We start from the raw sequence: 22605 nt of genomic DNA on the forward strand, positions 1-22605 counted from the left end.
CTTCATTAAACTGAATATAAACTGAATATAAACTGAATCTAAACTTCATTAAACTGAATCTAAACTTAAATAAACTGAATCTAAACTGAATATAAACTGAATCTAAACTTCATTAAACTGAATCTAAACTTAAATAAACTGAATCTAAACTGAATATAAACTGAATCTAAACTTCATTAAACTGAATCTAAACTTAAATAAACTGAATCTAAACTTAAATAAACTGAATCTAAACTTAACTAAACTGAATCTAAACTTAACTAAACTGAATCTAAACTTAACTAAACTGAGTCTTATCTAACTTTAACCTAATAACTACTCTGATAATGATTTTAACTCTTGTTGCCGCCACTTTCCCGTCGCGTGCCGATCGATACAATTCCACACATACATTTTCACTCGAGTGGTTTAGCTAATGTAGCTAATGTAGCTAATGTAGCTAATGGAGCTAATGTAGCTAATGGAGCTAATGGAGCTAATGGAGCTAATTGGCTCACATGTTTGTCATTCTCCTCCTGTGGTCTCCAGGGAGCGGCCATCTTGTGTGAACCTGCTCCTCTTTTGACAGCAGACAGGAGCAGCGGGCGCATTGTCTCTTTAACAAACACCAGCCGGGCCCCATGCCGGGCCCCATGCCGGGTGCTCGCACTCACAGTCGGGTGGTCCCTCGGGAGACGCCCCTCCGCACAATGACTCCACAGAGGGAAACACGTTTGGTTAAGTTTAAGCACCGAAAACACAGAATGTCCAGTTAAAACCAGTCAAACTTAAGACGTGTTTTCTTTGTCTGGACACTTTTCTTATTCCAATGACAAATGAGTCCTGGTTTAGACCTGGTTGAGAACTATTTTAGAGTTATATAAACCTAATTTAGTCCTAGATAATCCTGGTTTTGACCAGATTAAGTCCTGTCTTGGTTTTATTCAGTGCCACTTTGACTTTAAACCTTAAATCTGACTCCATCCTGGACTCACAACTGTTGCTCACACTTCAGGCTCGTCCCGTGGGAGACTCCCCCCTCCTCCCCCTGCCACGCCCCTCGGCACAATAGGGCAAATAGATAAATGTTTATTTGGACTGAAGCGTCTAGAGTGCTCTGCAAACATGAATGAATGAACTTAATTTGAATAATACATTTGTAATAGATTTTTGACTTGTTTCAAAGTATTTGGTTTTCTTATTTCCCCATGTGGGACAATAAAGGAATATCTTATCTTATCTTATCTTATTTGTTGTTGTTTTTTAGCCCTGGTTTAGACCCAGTTTAATCCCCTTTAGACCTAATTCTAAAATATATATTTTTTACACCAAAACTCTCAAGCTCATTTCACACACACACGAAAGTTAAAGAGCCACAGATTATATAATATAATATCACAGAGGTTATTTATATATTAATATAACAACATGATCAGATTCAGATGACACACACAGTGGAACCAAAACATGTCAAAAAAGGTTCATATAATTTTCTTCAGTAAAATAAGGTTCATATCATGTTGTTCAGTAAAATAAGGTTCATATAATTTTCTTCCGTAAAATAAGGTTCATGTCATTTTCTTCAGTAAAATAAGGTTCGTATAGTTTTCTTCAGTAAAATAAGATTTCATCTCAGGTGAAAATCAAGTAAACTTGAAATTTAAATAACTCATATCTTAAATAACTACAAAATTATTCAACCGTAAACTGACTATTTTTACTGAATAAGTGAAGGAAAGTAGTGGCTAATTGAGGACTAAACTCATAAACTTACAGTGAGAGTTTTAAAAAGCCCAACTTTGCCGGACATTAGCTGTAATCGAGTACATTTTTAGTCATGTAACTTAACTTTTACTTGAGTACAAATGTTAGTTCTCTTTCTCCACTTGGAAGGGGAAACAACAAACATTTTTTAGCCTTAAAATTGCCTTATAGCCTTAAAAGATATTGCAAGCTCAACATTTCTGTGAGTACTTGTCCAGTGAAAGTTTGTGTCCTAATATGCAAATATTAAATGTTAAATGTCCAGTAAATGCAGTAAATTCTCTGACGTCGCTCACGTGCGTCACATTCAGAGTTAATCCCAGTTTCACATCATGTTCCTCTTCACGTCTTTAACTCAGACCAAAGCTTTGTGTTTGGATCTCTGTGTTACGCCCTCGCCTGTGGCAGACACACGTCGAGTGCTCGGCGTCAGGTGCTCGGCGGCAGGTTCAGTGACGGGTTCAGATTTCAGGTAAAAGGAGTTAAACAATACGTTTAGAGCCCAAAACATCAATAATTCAAACGTGACGAGAGAAACAGCTGCTCCTGATTTAAATCTGAGTCACAGAGACAGAGAGGTGACAGGGGCGACAGGGACGACAGGAGAGCCAGGGTGACAGGAGAGGTAGGGTGACAGGGGTGACAGGGGTGACCGGGGAGGCAGGACAGGCAGGGTGACAAGAGAGGCAGGGGTGACATGGACGACAGAGGTGTCAGGGGCGACAGGAGAGGCAGGGGCAACGTGGGGAACAGTAGAGGCAGGGGCGACAGGCGGGACAGGGGTGACCGGGGAGGCCGGAGAGGCAAGGGGGACATGGGTGACAGAGGTAAAGTAAAGTTTTATTTATAAAGCAAACACCACAAAGGCCCAAAGTATATAAAACACAATAAAACACACACATTAAAAAAACAAGGTAAAATAACCTATAAAATGTTCTGCTCATCTTGTGTTCAGAGCCTGTGTAACAAAAGGTTTTTAAGAAAGATTTAAAAATATTCAGACATTGGGCTGTTCTAACGCTCTGAGGAAGACTATTCCAGAGTCTGGGACCAGCAAAGGCGCGGCCCTCGGAACATCCAAGGCCCAAGTACAGAGCCTTGGGGAACTCCAACTGGACATCCTAGATACGTGGCTCCGGTGCAGATCGCGGAGCCGTAAAAGTGGCTCCGGTGCAGATCGCGGAGCCGTAAAGGTGGCTCCGGTGCAGATTTATGGCTCGTTTGAGGCTCATCAGATTCATGCGACACCAGCTGCATTCACACCACACAAGAGCTGCCGAGGAGTGTGCCACGCCCCTTGTTTTACACGCCATTTACCCCAAAGACACGGGGGGGAGAGAGACGGGGGGGACACAGGGGGGAGAGGACCTTTAAACACATGTCTGTCACCGGAGCAGAGACACACACCTGCTGCTGGAGACACAGACAACTCTTTACACTGCAATAAATCACAAAGCACCAATTTGTCATTTAAAATCATAAATGTCAGTTACACATTGTTCTGACAGGACAATGTGAGTTTAAAACATATTTTTGGACTCATTGTTTAAAGCTTTGTTAATTCATCTTTCAAAAGGCAGAAATTCAGTGAGCCAAGAGCAGACATTTCACATTTACTTATAACTATGACATGAGTTTAAGTCCTCTGTGACATCAGATGAGGTTTTTCCCAGTGTTTGCTGGGTAATTTCCTACTGTGATGTCATCAATTTCAAACAGGAAGTGAAGTGATTAACCTACAAAATGTGCTATTCTGTGATAACATATTTATTAAAAATAAAAAAAATGTTTATATATTAATATATATATATATATTAATTTATTTATATTTATATTATTTTAATGCATTATAGTTCAGTGAGCACCTGTAGGGGGCGCTTTAAGTTCATATAACTTTTTTTAACAGTGTAAAAAGGACATAAAAACGTGTACTGCACCTTTAAACATCTTAACTTTATCTTCATGTATTTATTTTTGTCCACATCAGATGAAAGAAGTATCAAGTTCCTGGGAAGGCAACAGTGGAAGTACAAAAGTAAAAGTACTCTAAGGTTGCTAGTATCTGTACTTACTCCGAGTCCTTTGGCGAGATGGTCCCGGCAGCAAATATTTATTACAGTTTCACGTCAGTCAAGTTGCAGTTTGTGAGGAAAGATTTACAAAGTGAAGTTAAAAAAAGGACACAGGAAGTAGAGCTGAATCCCTCTGTGATGTCATCAAAAAGCGCAACTCCAACGAAAAATGCACAGACAATTTAAACGCAGCAAAAACACATTTTTCTGACATTAATTCAACAAAATAAGTGCGTTATCAGGCGTTATTATGTGTCAAATCATAACCATTGTGCAATTTACAGTGGAGAAAAGTAACAAAGTGCTAAAGTACTGTATGTTTTCAGGTATTTGTATTTACGGTATTTACTTAAAAAGTCCTTGAGAGTGAAAGTTCTCACGTTCCTCTGAATTTGACCTCACTGGCGAGATGGCTCCAGCCACGTTGCAGTTTTTGAAAGGAATCTTTTTTTTTTAAAGGACAATGGAAGTAGAGCTGAAACTGCCATTCCACAATTTAAACATTAATTTCACACAAAAAAGTGCATTATCAGGCACCGTCATGTGTCAAATCATAACCATTGTGTAATTTACAGTGTAGGAAAGTAACAAAGTGTAATAGTAAAAGTACTGTGAGTTTTCAGGTATTTGCATTTACGGAATTTACTTAAAGTCCAGTCCAAAGGTTCTCATGTTCCTCTAATTTTTGCAGTTTTTGATTTAAAAAGGACACAGGAAGTAGAGCTGAAACTGATACCCTCAGTGATGTCATCAAAAAGCGCCATTCCATCAAAAAATGACAACGGGACAATTTAAAAGACATTTTTCTGACAATTTAAACATTAATTTCACAAAAAAGTGCATTGTTATGTGTCAAATCATAACTATAGTTTAATATGTTTATGTTTTGTTGACGGTTTTGTCTTTAATCGTTTGTGTTGGACACGTTTTACTTTCACGCCACTACTTGAGAGCAGGAGCTGTACTTTTTGTACTTAAACGACACACTTTTCCGACTGTTTAGAGTTTGTACTGTTAAACCATCATCACAACAACTGGTTGCTAGGTAACGGCTGCGGCATCGCCTCTACCAGGAAGTACTCACTCAAATGTGACCACGCTGTCATGCAATATATCAAACCTAAAACACATAAAAAATCCTTCAGCCGTGAGTGTTTTTCAGCAGACGTTTATTACGGTGCGACTGGGTGAAATGTTTTTATCACAAAGGTTAAAATAAGAGCGGGTTTGTACGAAGCGTGCGCACGTTTGCATAGGAATGACCTCTCCCTTTTTTCAAACACAAACCGACACGACAAAAACGACAAACAAACAAACAAACAAACAAACAAACACACACACACACCTTTAAATGAACAAACACACCTTTAAATGAACAAACAATAGCAGCTTTAAAAGGATCCGGTAGAAAAGGAAAAATAAAACGATTCTTCGACGCGACACGGCCGGAGAAACAGCACCACCCGGCTGTTTCTGCAGGAACAACAGTCTGAGAGAGTTTTATCTTATACGCAGAGTTTGAGGAGATATTTGAAAGTATTTCGGTCTTATTTCATCCGATTTATTCCAAGTTATTAGTTTTCAACTTCACTAAATCATCTTTTTTCCATCATCAAAGGTCAAATATCTAAACTAGTCAAACCATGAAACTATAATCGAGACACGCTGCAGGTGAAGAGGGTAAAAAACACGTACATTTAACTCGTTTACTCACATAAACGTAAGAAAGAAATGTATTTATGTCCTTGTTTTTCATCATGTCATGTTTTCATTTAAAAATAAGGCATTTTATGTGTAAAAACAGCCAAAATTACACATATTTGGGACATTTAAATCTGAAAAACACAAATGGACAGAGCAGGGTTTAAACGTCTTCCTTCATTTTGTCGACACATTAGAGACAAAAACATTCACAGAGGGGATTTTGGATTTGGACTAAACTCCATCCGACCACGAAAACAAAAAGAAATAAAGAGTTTAAAGATAAATTAAAAAAGGCAGCAAAGGGAGCGGATCGGACATGGAAAGAACACAAACGCACAGTGGAGTTTTACAAGTTTGTGGTTCGTTTCATGCTCCGCCCGCTTTTAGTCTGATGCTCAAATCCCGACAAAGACGTTTAAACACATTTTAAACACATTTTAAACACATTTCCGATGGGCTGCCGTGAGATCGTCTGAATATCGTCACCGGGAGAAGCAGAAAACACGTCCAGTTCTTCATTTGCGTCAAAGCGACACATCACTCTCTGGACGCGTCCCGCAGTCGTCCCGTATGGCTTTTGGCGCTCGTGGCTCGTCCTCGTCCCGCGGCGTCGGGCTCGTTTCTTACCGTTAATTCTTTGCCGGCGATTGCACTTTGGGCTTTAGGGGGGGTCGGGGTGGTTTTGGTAGTTCCCGGGGGGCGGAGTTACTGGCGGAGGAGGCGCTCAACCTCGCTCTTCTCGGACTCGGGGCTGCTGTCGGAGCTCGGGGCGGCGACGCACAGGCCCAGGACCTCCTGCACCTTCACCGGCAACTCCTGTGAGACGGAGGAGGAGGAGAGAGGAGGAGGGAGGAGGAGGACGAGGAGGAGGAGAGAGGAGGAGGAGGAGGAGGAGGACGAGGAGAGAGGAGGAGGAGGAGGAGAGAAGAGGACGAGAGGAGAGAAGAGGACGAGGTAGAGGAGGAGGAGGGAGTGAAGTGGAGGAGGAGGAGGGAGAGGAGGAGGAGGGAGAGAAGTGGAGGAGGAGGAGGAGGAGGAGGAGGAGGAGGAGGAGGAGGAGGAGGAGGAGGAGGAAGAGAGAGAAGAGGACGAGGAGGAGAGAGAAGAGGACGAGGAAGAGGAGGGAGAAGAGGAGGAGAAAGAAGAGGAGGACGAGGAGGAGAGAGAGAAGAGGACGAGGAAGAGGACGAGGAGAAAGAAGAGGACGAGGAGGAGAGAGAAGAGGAGGAGGAAGAGGAGGAAAAAGAGGAGGAGAAAGAAGAGGAGGAGGAAGAGGAGGAGGAGGAGGAGAGAGATAAGGGGAAGAAGAAAGAAGAAGAAGAAGAAGAGAGGAGAGTGTGTGCGTGAGTATTGAACCCAACATCAAACTACTCATGCGTCTGAAGTGATGTGACACACTCGTTGCTACTGCCATCTGGAGGACAAAACCAGCATGTTCACTGTGGGCGGTGCCAACCAAACAAAGGATTCTTCCTCTTCTGCCACGCCCCCAAAGACCCTGTGTGTCCAGAAGTGTGTGACTGTGGCCAGGGGACTCACAGAGGTCACTCCAGACTGAGCGGTTTCAGGTCGTTAGCAGCTAATGTTAATGCTAGTGGCTATGCTAAAAAACGTTAGCCGACTGCAGACAGTTTTAAGGTCCGGGTGTTATATTTTTAGATCAGACACAAAGTCTGTGCTCTTGAGAGCTTTGAGGGCGTGTCCGGTGCAGAGGGCGTGCCCGGTGCAGAGGGGGGCGTGCCCGGTGCAGAGGGCGTGTCTGGCGTAAACAACATTATATAGTTGCAGTAGGACCATAAATGACTAAATGTAGTCCGTAGCTAAGTTAAACAACAGTCAAATATCTACCTAATTACCGTATTTTTCAGAGTATAAGTCGCACCAGCCAAAAAATGCGAAATAGAGAAGAAAAAAAACATACATAAGTCGCACTGGAGTATGAAAAGTGTGAAAATAACAAATAATATCATACATCGGTCGCTCCGGAGTATAAGTCTATAAGTATAAAAGTTTGAATATAAGTTTAAGTCGCACCCCGAGCAAAACTATGAAAAAAGGTGCGACTTATAGTCCGGAAAATACGGTAAAATGAACCAGAGTTTTAGCAGCTTTGATTTACGTCCGATCGTGTCGACAGAACAGCGCAGCCAATCAGAGCACTGCTTTTCCCTCCCGGGTTCACGAGACATAAAGTACTATCAGGATAACATGAGAGGGGCGTGTCGTTACCTTGCAGGAAACCAGCTGCAGGTAAATGGCCTCGGCTCCACAGAGAACGCTCTGGAGGTCCAGCTTCATGGTCAGCTCGTTTATGTGCTGCCAAAAGAAAACACGTGTGACAAAAACGCCCAGAACGCCTCAAATAAACGTTCATATTCAGGATTTATGTAAATCTGCCGTCCTCACACATTTTGATCGTTTTGTCGTGTCTTTAAGATAAGATAAGATAAGATCAGATATTCCTTTATTGTCCACACATGGGGAAATTTCATTTTTGCAACGCAGTTGATACAGAGGAAAAGGACAGATAACTTATAAGAAGTTTAACAAACACTCTTAATAGAAGAACTCTTATAAACAAAAACTCTTATAAACAAAAACTCCTATAGACAGAACCTCTCTTTTCTTAATAAGGAAAGGAGGGGAAAAATAAATATTAAAATAAAATAAAAACAGCTAGCATAAGACAAAATAAAATAATAATAATAATAACAGTCAAATAAACACTATTTACATCGGTTATATGCACTTGAATATTACAGTATTGCACATGGTTAAGTAAGTATTGCACATGGTTAAGTCAGTATTGCACATGGGTATGACAGTGTTTGTTGTAGAGTCTGACAGCAGCAAAAGGAAAGTCCTGTGAAACGTCTCCTTCACACATCGAGGGTGGATCAGTCTCTCACTGAAGCTGCTCTCTAGAGCGGACAGAGTGTCCTGCAGGGGGCGACACTCATGGTCCAGCATAGATGTGAATCTAGCCAGGACCCTTCTGTCCCCCACCTCCTGCACCGAGTCCAGAGCACAGCCCAGGACGGAGCTGGACTTCTTGATGACTTTGTCCAGCCTCTTCCTCTCCCTCTCTGTGATGCTGCTGCTCCAGCAGGCCACACCTACAGGAGCTGATGCCACCACAGAGTCGTAGAAGGTCTTCAGGAGTGGCCCTGTCACTCCAAAAGACCTTCTCAGGAGGTAGAGCCGATTCTGGGGTGGCGTCTGTGGAAGTCCACCACCATCTCCTTGGTCTTCCCCGCGTTGATGAGGAGGTGGTTCCGCTGACACCAGTCCACAAAGTCCTGCTCCAGTCCTCTGTACTCCGCATCACCGCATCATCGTCGTCCGTGATGAGTCCGATGATGGCAGAGTCGTCAGAGAACTTCTGCAGGACACAGCTGTCCGTGTCCTGTCTGAAGTCTGCAGTGTAGAGGGTGAAGAGAAAGGGCGCGAGGACAGTGCCCTGGGGCGCCCCCGAGTGTCAGACACACAGTTCCGGGCTCTCACAAACTGGGGTCGGTCTGTGAGGTAGTCCAGGATCCACTCTTCCAGGTCATACTCCACACCAGCAGTCTCCAGCTTGTCCCTCAGGAGCAGCGGCTGATGGTGTTGAAGGCGCTGGAGAGATCGAAGAACAGGATCCTCACAGAGCTGCCCGGCTTTTCCAGGTGAGAGAGAGAGCGGTGCAGCAGGGAGATGACGGCGTCCTCCACTCCGATGCCAGGCCGGTATGTAAACTGCAGCGGGTCCATGGCTGAGCTCACGGTGGAGCGGAGGTGGTCCAGGACCAGCCGCTCCAGTGTCTTCATCAGGTGGGACGTGAGAGCCACCGGCCTGAAGCTGTTGAGGTCTTTGGGGCGCAGTGTCTTGGGCACAGGTACCAGACAGGAGGTCTTCCAGACCTGTGGTACCACCCTCAGCTTCAGGCTCATGTTGAAGACATGCTCCATAACTCCACACAGTTCATCTGCGCAGGACTTAAGGAGCCTGGGGCTGATGCCGTCAGGTTTGCGTGTTTTGTGCGTGTTTTTAATCATACTTAGTGTCTTTTGTGCGTGTTTTAAATCATACTTTGCGTGTTTTGTGCATGTATTTCATTATACTTTGCGTGTTTTGTGCGTGTTTTATCATACTTTGCATGTTTTGTGCGTGTTTTTCATCATACTTTGCGTGTTACTTTGCGTGTTTTGTTTATGTTTTTCATCATACTTAGTGTCTTTTGTGCATGTTTTAAATCATACTTTGCGTGTTTTGTGCATGTATTTCATTATACTTTGCGTGTTTTGTGCGTGTTTTATCATACTTTGCATGTTTTGTGCATGTTTTTCATCATACTTTGCGTGTTACTTTGCGTGTTTTGTTTATGTTTTTCATCATACTTTGCGTGTTTTGTGCATGTTTTTCATCATACTTTGCGTGTTTTGTTCGTGTTTTTATCATACTTTGCATGTGTTGTGCATGTTTTTTTATCATACATTGCATGTGTTGTGCATGTTTTTCATCATACTTAGCATGTGTTGTGCATGTTTTTATCATACTTAGCATGTGTTGTGCATGTTTTTCATCATACTTTGCATGTGTTGTGCATGTTTTGTTTATCATACTAAGCATGTGTTGTGCATGTTTTTCGTCATACTTTGCATGTTTTGTGCGTGTTTTTATCATACTTTGCATGTGTTGTGCATGTTTTTTATCGTAATTTGCATGTGTTGTGCATGTTTCTCATCATACTTTGCGTGTTTTGTGCGTGTTTTTCATCATACTTTGCATGTGTTGTGCATGTTTTCATCATACTTTGCATGTTTTGTGCGTGTTTTCATCATACTTTGCGTGTTTTGTGCATGTTTTTATCATACTTTGCATGTTTTGTGCGTGTTCTTGACGTGTTTGGGGGCGTTACTTTGAGGATGGTGTTGAAGTCGTGGTCGGAGCCGATAAGTTCCCCACGCTGAGACTCCAGGATGGAACAGGCCACGAGGAGATGGAAGTTCTCGCAGGGGAAACGAGTCCACAGAACCTGAACGAGAGAAGGACGGCGTTACAGTACTCATACTATACTAATACTGCATTTCACTTTTTACCAGTACTACTATTATGACTCTATGACTTCCAAGAGAGAAACAAGCACCCGAGCCACAGAAAAATCAGTTTAAAGAAAAAAAGGGCAAAATTACGACTTTTATGACTAAGTGACGCTTGAAGGAAGTCGAAGAACACGCATCCCGAGACTTTCAAAATAAGATGTGGTTACAAAGCCCCGCCCCCTCTCACCTCCCACAGAATGAGGATGTCCTCGAAGGAGAACTCCCTCTTGAACCAAATGAGCAGCCAACGGAAACAGAAGCAGAGCGAGCCGCTGTCCTGGGAGTCTGCGGAAGACCATAAGGGATAAACATGAAGACAGTGTAAAATAAGGGATAAACATGAGGACACCGAGGTAACATAAGGGATTAAAAAGAGGACACTGAGGTAACATAAGGGATTGAACAAGAGGACACTGAGGTAACATAAGGGATTAAAAAGAGGACACTGAGGTAACATAAGGGATTGAACAAGAGGACACCAAGGTAACATAAGGGATAAACAAGAGGACACCGACGTAACATAAGGGATAAACAAGAGGACACAGAGGTAACATAAGGGATAAACAAGAGGGATAAACAAGGGGACAGAGTATAATAAGGGATTAACAAGGGGACAGAGTAACATAAGGGATAAACAAGAGGAGGGATAAACAAGAGGACAGAGTAACATAAGGGATAAACAAGAGGACAGAGTAACATAAGGGATAAACAAGAGGACAGAGTAACATAAGGAATAAACAAGAGGACAGGATAACATAAGGGATAAACAAGAGGACAGAGTAACATAAGGGATAAACAAGAGGACAGGGTAACATAAGGGATAAACAAGAGGACAGAGTAAAATAAAGAATAAACAAGAGGACACCGAGGTAACATAAGGGATAAACAAGGGGACAGAGTAACATAAGGGATAAACAAGGGGACAGAGTAACATAAGGGATAAACAAGGGGACAGAGTAACATAAGGGATATTCAGATAATCTTAAACCTAACACAAAACAGAATCCATGACAGACCGAGGAAGTCGCAGAGCTCCGGGTCGAGCGCTCGCAGCAGCAAACTGAGCTGCAGCAGCTGCTTCTTCATGGCCTCCTGAGACTCCTCAAAGTTCTGGTGCTGAAAAACATCACGAACAACAGGAATGAGCAAGGATTTCTACAGAATGTCCTTCTGAGTCTGTTCATTTAGTAATGCCCCAGGACCGGCTGAAGCAAGATCTCCAGCTCAAACCTTTCACTTTTTTCTGTTAAATGACGAATTGTAATATTATATTACAAACAGCAGAAGATTCTTTGAGCCACATCACAGATCAAGAAAACGTCACACACCGGAGAGGATGATCTAACCAGGATTCATCAAACTAGTGTGAATGAAGCTAAACGCGACTCCAGGTGTGTTTGTGGCAAGGAACAATGTTAGAAAAAGGATAAAAGAGAGAAAACATTTAAAACAAGAGTTCTGTTTCATCCCTACAGCTGACCAACCAGCTGGCAGAACTTTCAGAGCCAGAGCTTTTATTAAACTAAACCCAAACTCACCACGAGCTCCATGAAGCCATTCAGACACCAGAAAGACTCCACCTCGTTCTGCGTGACGAAGAGCAGCGGAGCCAAGAGGTCACTCATGCCCTGGACGTAACCTGAACACAAGCACGACACAATGTAACTCTAAAGCGCAGCATAGTCACAATCGAGAGCGGCTCGAGTTCAACCGTACCGAGGTCAAAGTTGTACATGCAGTAGGTCATGAGGCCGTCATGGAGCAGCGTGAGGCCGGGATTATCGCTCCCCGAGAAGAACGTGTTGTTTCTGTCCGTCCTGCTCACGTCACGCTCTGAAAAGCACAAGCAGACTCACGCCACGGCAACGGAAAGAACACGCAACGCACAGAAAAGCACATTTCCCTTCGATTCGAGAGGCAGTTCAGTCAGAATCTTGTAAAGTTTGGCGTAGGAGCCAATTTGAGGTCTGATCTTTACGTGTTTGTGGGAGGAAGTGGATTCAGTGGAAGAATAAAACATCTTGAGGTGAAGACACTTTTGTTGTCCACGTGAAAGTATATGTCTGGAGAGAGAAAACTGACCAAATAATTGAAAGAAATGACTTTTGCTCCAGATCCCTCGACTAAAACACTAAAACACGTCTGGTCTGGAGGTCAGCGGAGACATTTGGACTGACCGATCAGGTTCCTGTATCCGCGCAGCAGCGAGTTCCTCATCTCCTGCTCCTCGCTCACCGACTTCCACTGCACCTTCATCCGGAAGTACTCGTCTCTGCGAAACAACAAGAGCGAGTAAAATAAAAAGGGGGATTTGAGCTTCAAGAAAGATATAACGTAGCAAATGATAGTTTCTGAATGATGTAAACTGTTCACTAAGGCAGAGCAAAAAAATATGTCTGTTTGCCGTAACCCGACCGACCCGGTAAAAAACTAGCCGACTGAAAAAAACTGATCTGAATTTTGTCAAAATGATCCCAAATATTTTTTTTCTCTCTTATATCTTGACAACTCACGGACCGTTTTTTCAAAAAAGCGCCGTGTTGAATAATTTTGTATCACTGGAACTCGCTAGAAATATTTTAAAGCCGAAAATGTTGCAAAAAAACGTTGAGAAATGTAACTTAAAACAACGTCTGAGAGAACGTCTCTGACTGTTGAAGCCCAACCCCTGGCGGTCACTGCGGGTCACTGGCAGAATCAAAAATGGCGACGATTTGGATATTTTTTTTTGCCTTCAAAGTAAAAAAAGAAAATAATTTACCTACCGACCCACTTGAAAAATGTTGGGTCGGGTTACAGCAAACATACAATTTATTTTGGGCAGCCTTATGTCTTATACCGTATGCTTTTCTACAACTGTTCAACCCATTTTCTTCTAGAAGACTCTTTACTGAATGTTTTTAACAGTATATTTTGTCATGAACTGAACTAGAATACAGCTGAGACACAAAACGATGGGGGGGAGATCATCAGAATGTGCGTCCTGTAACGATCCAGGAGCAGAAGAACGCGGCGTCCTCACGTTTTGGCCCTCAGGATGTCCTCTCTCTCGGAGCGCGTGCTGTTCCACGGGTAAAAGCCCAGCATGAACTTCCACAGCTCCTTCCTCAGCGGCGCGGCGATGCCCTGAAACAGAGCGGCGGTCAGACGTTTAACCGGGGCCGGACGGAGAGAGGCCGAGGACGCCAGGTCGTTCTAGACGTCGGCGCCTCGCAAACCTTCTACGCTGCAGCCGTTTAAGAGACGAAAGGGTGTCCACGTCCCCCACAGCCCAGAGAGAGTATAAAGTACTATATCTGATGATCAAATATACAGACGCCTTGAACTGCACAACACGGAGACTGTGGGAAATATAGGGGGTGCCACAGGGATCGGTTTTGGGGCCGCTCCTGTTTATCTTACATCGATGACTTGGGTCAAAAGGTTATGTTGTAAACTTTCAAATTAGGGTATAAAGTTATATTCCTGCATTATTATGATTTATTTATCAGACATTGCACATTTGTTCTATAATTAAACCTCAACTTATACTTTTAAACATCCACATCCACCACGAAAACCGCAATAAAGCACACGCCGCGTTCCATTGGTCCCCAAAGGTAGGTACCCAGACTTTGGAGAGACGTTTTCTCAGAGTTGTCGGACAAACAATGATTAGTGAATTACAGTTTATGAACGATAATGACACAAAACACCGGGAAGAGGCCCCGGGGAAGACCCAGGACACGCTGGAGAGACTATGTCTCTCGGCTGGCCTTGGAACGCCTCGGGATCCCCCCGGAGGAGTTAGAGGAAGTGTCTGGGAGAAGGAAGTCTGGGAGTCCCTGCTCAGACTGCTGCCCCCGCGACCCGGCCCCGGATAAAGCGGCAGAAGATGGATGGATGGATGACTCAAAACAAGTCATACAAACCAGGAAAGTGTTTAAATCTGCCAAAATACTGATCCAATTTAGTTTATAAAGCATCAACTAAGAGTGAATGTTTGCGTTTTGACGTTAGCAACATTAGCATCACAGCGATCTCCGTCCACATTTTGAGAAACTCTACAGTAAAAACGAGCTTGGCATCTTCTTTGGCTTGTATATTCAGACTCACCCCTCTGAAGACGCGCTCTTTGAGCTTCTCTGGCTGCAGCACTCGGCCTTCAGGGTCCAGCAGGTCATCCCATCGCTCCAGAGGCTGGCCCCTGGTCACCTGCGGCCGGGGCCCCAGCTCCACGCCCTGGAAGTAAAGACGAGTCAGTCTGAGGTGCGGCTCAGGATAAACGTGAGAGAGTGTTTGGGACGAGCTGGAGACGGCTTCGTGCAGCGGTCGCTCTCTCCATCGTCAGAGATGTGTCAGAGGAAATGACCCTTACACACGTGATGAGCTCAAACTCGGGCTCGTCCTCGGGGCCAAGGCGCTGCGAAGGGTCCAGGCTTCCTCTGGGGTGACGCGCCTCCGCGGGTTTGAGCGCCGCGCGGAAAAAGGTGGTGACTTTGGAGAATCCGCCGAACGTGGTGGCGTAAGGATCGTGGATGAACCTCTGCGGGGACAACGGGGACCTCGTTTATGCAAAGCTCAACGAAACGGGACTGAAACCTGCTTCATTAAAGCCGTTTTCAAATCTAAAATGTACAAAAGCAACAAGTGAAGCCTGGTTTTCCTCTAGGTCTCTTTCCCTCTTCAGGGCTAGTTGTGTTTTTGTCATTTTTAGTATATTTCTTTCACATTTATGCTCTACCCCCGAGTCATTTTTAATCAAAACTACTGGACCACTGGTGTATTCCCGATTTCAACCAGAGTCGGGTTTTTGGGACTTTGGGTTAGTTTTTATAGCACAGAAACAAAGGGCTCCTGTTTTTAAAGATAAACTCCCACATTTGAAAACCAAATAATAACCAATAAAACACTGATTCTTGATGCCGAGTAAATGAACGTCAAGCGCTCCTGACCTGGACGAGATCGGAGCCGTCGTCGAGGAGCTGGAGTCGGTCGAATGAAGGGGAAACGTCGCCCGAGTCGTTTGGAAAAGCCAGGAAGAGGCGGGCGTCGACCGGAGACCTGAGGAACCACGGCGGTCACACTTTATTTCAAGGCATTTCTGAGCTGTGAAAACGGCCTTTAGGTGATTCTAAACTGCTCCAGGGCTTTGTTTTAACACATTTTCTCATTTTGAACTGCAAAAAACAATAACTGAGCTCTGGTTTTCCACTAAAGACGATTTACAGACTTCAATTATCAAATTCCTGTGCCCGATAACCAATAGGCATTCAAAATCGATATGTGGAAGTAGGATGTGTCGCTGCAGAAAAACATATTTTAATCTACTTCAAGCAACTGAAACGACAACCCAAAAGCAGGATAATTCCAGCAAACACTTCCAAACGCATAATATTGTAGAAAAACACGAGTTGCAGTAAATAAATGACAGACTAAACACTTCAGTGCTTGTTTAGTTACAATTATTGTCATAAAAGTTACTTAGTCGGCTTAAATATTACCAGAACGTTTCATTTGTGGGCCGTCTTTCCCTTGAATCACCTGGTGGAATAAAGGTTAATAAATAAATAATAAACTGTACATTAACTAGAAAGCAATGACATGTCACTAAGTTAAAGATATATTTGTTCTCGATGTCATTTGTGTCACTAGAACTCGACTAAAACACTAAAAGATCACTTAAATCTTAACTAAAACCAAGGATCGTTTGTAAAAGGCTAAAACCAGACATAAGTGTGTGACTCACGGGTCCAGGATGATGTAGCGGTGCATGGCCCTCAGCAGCTCTCGGGTTCCTCCTCTGTGGAAGTGCAGCGGAGGCAGAGGATGGCCCCCCCTGCTGGTCAGGACCAGGAAGTTTCTGCCCAACGAGAAGCGAGCGCGACGCAGCGAGTAAAGCTCCGAGAGCGGGAGAGAGAAAGACCACTCCCCTGAAACACAACGAGCGAGCGGACCGGAGGGGGTTATTTAGAACTTCAAACTTTGCACAAAACTGTTTTCAAATTGTATAAAATGAAATAGCAAATACACATATACATATAATTTCTCTGTCATGTAGCAAAAAACACTGCTGGATAGCTGGTGTTTTCCCGCTAAACCAGTGGCGCAATCACCCAAGCACAACTTTTATGTGGTTAAAAGTTGATTTTGCATAACAGGTCTTCTGTAAACACATTAAAAGACAAATATATGCCTTATTGGTTTTGCTTTCAGCCTTTAAACTTGTTCTTAAGTACCTTTAATTTGGCATCTCATGATTTAGAACAAAAAAACAATTGCTTATTAAAAAAAAAGCCATTTGCATCTGCTGTTTCCCATGGCACTAACTGAGTTTTGGTGCCATCTACTGGCAGCAGAGGGATTTACACAGGTGATAATACACAGTGGAACGTTCTCTCTGAGCTGATGGTGATGAGACGAGTCTGGAGATGCTTCTCAGAGCCACGTCGCAGACTCACCCGACGCCGTAGTTTGGACCGGCTCTCGGTTCTTCTTCACGGTGCTGATCACGGCCCAGTCCGGCTCATAACCCGGCTCAAAGTGTGTCTCCTCCAGGCCTCCCTCGCCCTCCTGGAAACACAACAGACAAACGATCAACAGACAGACACACAAATTAACAAACACACAAACAGACAGAAGGACAAACAATAAGTCACACAAACAAACAGACAGGGAGGGGCACAGAGGGAGGGGCACAGAGGGAGGAGTCAGTGTAGGCTAAAGCGTGAGACCTTTTTGCTGAAAAGCACGGCCGGAGCGTCGCGTCCCTCGTCTTCCACTGGAGTCCATTCCAACGCTGGGATGCCGGCCTGGACAACGGCAAACACAACCAGAGTCACGTGAACGCACACACAAGCATGCTTTTAGATAGAGGGCAGTCTTCCCGTATTTTGGACGGGGTATTTTAAAATGTGGACGGGCATTTTCTAGTGCAAGGACGGCTATTTTATAAATAAATCTTGTCGAAATTGTCGACTTTTCTTTGTCACTGTGAAACTACGGGGACTTTCTGTGATAATTAGACAAACGCGAGTCATGAGTACTTTAAGCTAAGAGTTCACACTGTACAGTTCAGGAAATATACAGACAATTAAATAAATTCAGGAGACTTCAAGACATGTAGTTTAGTTTCTGATGAGTGAAACAGCTCTTTCATACTCTTTACTGTTAATAGCGTCATTTGTCTGAAGATTTAATGTTTTATTTTCATGTATTCTGTATTGTGTGCTCTGTTGCGCTGCTCTTTCCGAACCAGAAACTCGCCGTAAATGAGAATTCGTTTTCAATCGACCCGACCAGATCACTTCATTTTACTGCGTTTAAAAATGTGTTATCCCCAGTGACTCACGTGCTCGACGATGCGGATGAAGCCCGGGATGCTCGTGTCCAAGCTGCTCTTTTTGGCGTTTGTGTGAAGGTAAACACCCTCCTTTTCAAATATGAGCTGAGGAAAGACAAACAACAACGCGTCATGACAACAAATGGGGGTTAGAATACGGGACGGCGCAAACAGTCCAATCACAGCCTTTCAAATGACGTGTAACTCTAGAGCAGGGTTTATACTTAGGACCACCTGACAGTCTGAGGGGGGCACACACCGGAGCGTTCTTCACTTCGCTCGCATGAGCCAATCACTTTATTTATACAGCATAATGTATAGAAACTGAAGCGTTGCACACAAAACGTTAAATGCACTTCCTTTACCAGTGCTCTAATCATAATGATGAAAAATATATAAAACAATAACAAATGAATAAAATAATTATATTAATAGTAGTAATAAGAGCATTAAATAACATTAAATACAAATGAAATGAAATCGTAAAATAACAAAAACCCTAAAACCATAAATAAATAATCCAACACAATAATTGTTGGTCAAAAATAACAAATAGAATAAAACTGTAAAAGATTTAAAACAATTAAAAATTATAAAATACATTTTTGTGTGTGTTTTTAAATAGAAAAAACACAAAGAACCACATAACTCTCGGTGTTGATAACCAGAGAATAAAAGTGGGTCTTAAGACGAGACTTAGAACACTGCGGGGGCTGTTCGGAGGTGAGGGGGGGCTTGACACATCTATTTTTAGGAACTGTGGAAGTCACTATTGTTAGTATGGTGTCCAAATCAGTATCGAGATTCAAGTCTAGGGCAGCGATACCTTAGTTAATTCATCACTACTAAACTATACGTAGAAAATTCTCATATTCACTGGCTTCAAACAAAACAAACATATTTTCACCATAGCGACGGTGACACGGGACAATTAAAGTTAGATTTGTTTTCTTAGACATCAGGGTGAGGCTTTAGAAGTGAGGGCGTGTTCACTCTGTCCTGATTTTGTAAAGGTTTGAGCACATTTTAGTCCAGATACTTGGTTTGGTCCTGTTCTAGTCCTGGTTTTGTCCTGGTCTGGTCCTGTTCTGGTCCTGTTCTGGTCCTGGTCTAGTCCTGGTCTAAACCTGGTTTGACCCTGGTCTAGTCCTGGTTTTGTTCTGGTCTGGTCCTGGTTTGACCCTGGTTTGGTCCTGGTTTGACCCTGGTTTGGTCCTGGTCTAGTCCTGGTTTTGTCCTGGTCTGGTCCTGGTCCTGGTCAAGTCCCTGGTCAAGTCGCTGGTTTGGTCCTGGTTTGGTCCTGGTTTGGTCCTGGTCTGGTCCTGGTCTTGTCCTGGTTTGACCCTGGTTTGACCCTGGTCTAGTCCTGGTCTGGTCCTGTTTTGGTCCTGGTCTGGTCCTGGTTTGACCCTGGTTTGACCCTGGTTTGGTCCTGGTCTAGTCCTGGTCTGGTCCTGGTCTAATCCCTGGTCTAGTCCCTGGTCTAGTCTCTGGTCTAGTCCCTGGTCAAGTCCCTGGTTTGGTCCTGGTTTGGTTCTGGTTTGGTTCTGGTTTGGTTCTGGTTTAGTCCTGTTTTAGTCCTGGTTTGGTCCTGGTTTGGTCCTGGTTTAGTCCTGGTTCAGTCCTGTTTTAGTCCTGGTTTGGTCTTGTTTTAGTCCTGTTTTAGTCCTGGTTTGGTCCTGCTTTGGTCCTAAATTTAAATTTAAATTAAAACACTAGATACTTTGAATGTATACACACATCTTATTCTACTTTAAATGTATTTATTTTTTAAACAGGAGTACAATTTTTAGTATATTTTGATGCATGCCCCATTTCATATATTTACTATTATTATGCTATTATTATTTTATATAAGGCAATAAACCTTTGTCTGATTCCAATTCAGGTTAAAAAAAAAAAAAAGAAAACAGAATGAGACGTGAGTGAATAGCAGTGGCATGACTGTGACCTCCAGTAATAGAAATGTAATAAATGTGTTGTTATTTTGTTTGTTTGTCTAAATCAATCTTGATAAACGGATCAGAAACTGTCCACAGTCACATGATTCTGATGTCCCGAGACAAATCAGCGAAATGGAACCATCAAAGTGAGTCATTTTACTGAAAAGACAATATAATAAAGTCCTAAATACTTTATGTAACCGAAAAATAAAAACGACACGTAGAAACTTTATATTCGGGCTGTTTTCCAGGCGCTACGAGCCGAGCTAGCTTTCCCCTTTCTGTCTGAACATCTGCCGATTACCGCCAATTATTTCACTTCACAGACCAAACTTTAACATAAATAACATCAGGAAATGTTTAATCATATTACTGCGGTTCATCTGTAGTGAAATCAATCGCATTTACCTTGAAGTCCGGCGTCATCTGGGCCATTTTACGTCGTTTGTGTTTCAGCTGTTCCAAAACAAACGTTACGTCATACTTCCTGCTCCGAGCCGCGCCCCCTTCTGCGTCACGGTGCAGGCAGCCAATCACAGCCCGCGCACAAAGACAGGGGTTCTATTTAGGGGGAAATTAAAGAAAAAGAAAAGGTTAGTTTATTTTAGCTTTCTTCATAAATCAAATATTTTATCTTGGAATTAAAAGCACCAACTTTCAACGAGACTATATTTTATTCATTTTATTCATTTTATTCATTTTATTCATTTTATTCATTTTATTTCATTTATTTCATTTATTTTATTTATTTTATTTATTACATTTATTACATTTATTACATTTATTTATTTATTGAAAGTCACCAAATTTTGAAAGTGTAAATAATAACCAGCATTTTAAGCAATAATGAAAACATTAATAATAAAAATAATAATAATAAACTTTTGGTCTTTGTGCTATTCTCAGTAGTGAACCTTTTCTGTCACAATGTCGATGCCGCTGCTGCTTTTGTGTAGGAAGTGTGTTTTTTGGCAAATTAAGCACGCATACTCCACACAGGTCGTGGACATGAAGAAGAACAGGATGGACAGGATGGACCTCCACAAGAAGCCTTCACTACAGGAGAAGATGCAAAACACTGTGATCATCTGAAGCGAGAAGAGAACTGCATTCTGTTTGTTTCTGAAGCTCTCGTTTGGCTTTTACCTGATTATTCAACATGTTTGCTGAAAACACCAGATCATTCACTGCTTGATTCTTTACAGTCACAGTGAGTCAGCACAGAGTCAGATAAAAGCTTCAGCAGCTTTGCTCCAGTCAGTGGAGCAAAACACTGAGAATATTTAAATTCAATTATTGTAAGTCTTTTAATGAATCCAAAGCACTTAATAAAGACGGTCCAAGTGCTCATGATTTGATTATATATTGTGTGTGTTTTTATAAATGAGTTTTATTTTCTCTTGCGGTTGTTTATGTGTTTTGTTTCCTACAGGGTATTCATGTCATTCCCCCCTCAAAAAATGTCAAAAAATAAATGTTTTCTTGCTTTTAACACTTTGTTGAGTTGTCGGGTCCTTTGTGTGTGTTTTGAAAAAAAAAAACTCGTTCCCTTTTCGTCACTATTTTTTGGTTTTGCTTTGAATTGAATTGGACAAAAAACACTTATTAAAGTTAAAACTGTTCTGCATCAGCCTCAGGCTCATGTTGAAGACATGTTGGAGCATGTCTTGTGCAATACTGCAATACTGACTGACTTAACTATGTGCAATACCGTCATATTCATGTGCATATAACTCATGTAAATAAGATAAGATAAGATAAGATATTCCTTTATTGTCCCACATGGGGAAATTTCATTGGTGCAACGCAGGTAGATACAGAGGTAGATACAGAAGAACAGATCACTTATAGGAAGTCTGAAAAACACTTTCAGTAGAAGATCTCCTATAAATAAATAAAAACTCCCATAGACAAATAAATAAATAAATACATAAATACCATTGCATGTGATCACGACAGTAATTGCACATGAATATGTGCCACGACAGCACATAGGTTGCACATGAATTGCACATGAATTCCAACAGCAATTGCACATATGACAGAATTGCACATCAGTATTAGGTTAGGTCAGTATTGCGAGTGTTCAGTACTAACAGTTTTTGTTATAAAGTCTGACAGCAGCAGGAAGGAAAGACCTACGGAACCTTTCCTTCACACATCGAGGGTGGATCAGTCTCTCACTGAAGCTGCTCTCCAGAGCGGAGAGAGTGTCCTGCAGGGGGCGACACTCATGGTCCAGCATAGATGTGAATCTAGCCAGGACCCTTCTGTCCCCCACCTCCTGCACCGAGTCCAGAGCACAGCCCAGGACGGAGCTGGACTTCTTGATGACTCTGTCCAGCTTCCTCCTCTCCCTCTCTGTGATGCTGCTGCTCCAGCAGGCCACACCGTACAGGAGCTGATGCCACCACAGAGTCGTAGAAGGTCTTCAGGAGTGTTTACTTTACCATTATTATCATTAGTAGTATTATTTGTCTTATGCTAGCTATTTTTTATTATTATTATTTTATTTTTATCTTTATTTTTATTTTCTTCCCTCGATTCCCTATTAAGAAATGAGAGGTCCTGTTAACAGGAGTTTTGTTAATAAGAGTTTTTGTTTTTGTTTTTAAGAGTTCTTCTATTAAGGGTATTTTTTAAACTTCCTATAAGTTTTCTGTCCTTTTCCTCTGTATCTACTGCGTTGTAACACCAAAATTTCCCCATGTGTGGACAATAAAGGAATATCTTATCTTATC

At 42.6% G+C, this 22605-nt stretch overlaps 1 protein-coding gene across 1 annotated transcript; it reads right to left on the bottom strand.

Moving 5' to 3' along the window:
* Positions 1-5016: 5016 nt before the first annotated feature.
* On the bottom strand, positions 5017-20367 carry tbc1d17 (TBC1 domain family, member 17). Its single transcript, XM_072442725.1, has 17 exons — positions 20273-20367; positions 17931-18026; positions 17314-17391; positions 17041-17152; positions 16329-16512; positions 15535-15643; positions 14958-15125; positions 14696-14821; positions 13623-13726; positions 12778-12872; positions 12317-12433; positions 12139-12239; positions 11617-11716; positions 10788-10885; positions 10417-10533; positions 7749-7835; positions 5017-6335 (listed from the first exon to the last, which is right to left on the bottom strand). Exons 1-17 carry the CDS (start codon positions 20297-20299, stop codon positions 6225-6227), a joined length of 1830 nt encoding a protein of 609 aa, XP_072298826.1. The 5' UTR covers positions 20300-20367; the 3' UTR covers positions 5017-6224.
* Between the last annotated feature and the right edge of the window lie 2238 nt (positions 20368-22605).

Source organism: Eucyclogobius newberryi, unplaced genomic scaffold, assembly GCF_026437365.1.
Source record: "Eucyclogobius newberryi isolate DKJ021-1_F unplaced genomic scaffold, fEucNew1.0.hap1 SCAF_13, whole genome shotgun sequence".
Lineage (NCBI taxonomy): Eukaryota > Metazoa > Chordata > Actinopteri > Gobiiformes > Gobiidae > Eucyclogobius > Eucyclogobius newberryi.

What these genes read in the sequence shown, in the direction of transcription:
- tbc1d17 (XM_072442725.1), bottom strand. Translation starts at nt 20,299, where the DNA reads ATGGCCCAGATGACGCCGGACTTCAAG. An exon ending in CCGTGCTTTTCAGCAAAAAG is followed by an intron (nt 17,153 to 17,313) that starts GTCTCACGCTTT and finishes TTGTGTTTCCAG; the next exon opens with GAGGGCGAGGGAGGCCTGGA. An exon ending in GGTCCAAACTACGGCGTCGG is followed by an intron (nt 16,513 to 17,040) that starts GTGAGTCTGCGA and finishes GTTGTGTTTCAG; the next exon opens with GGGAGTGGTCTTTCTCTCTC.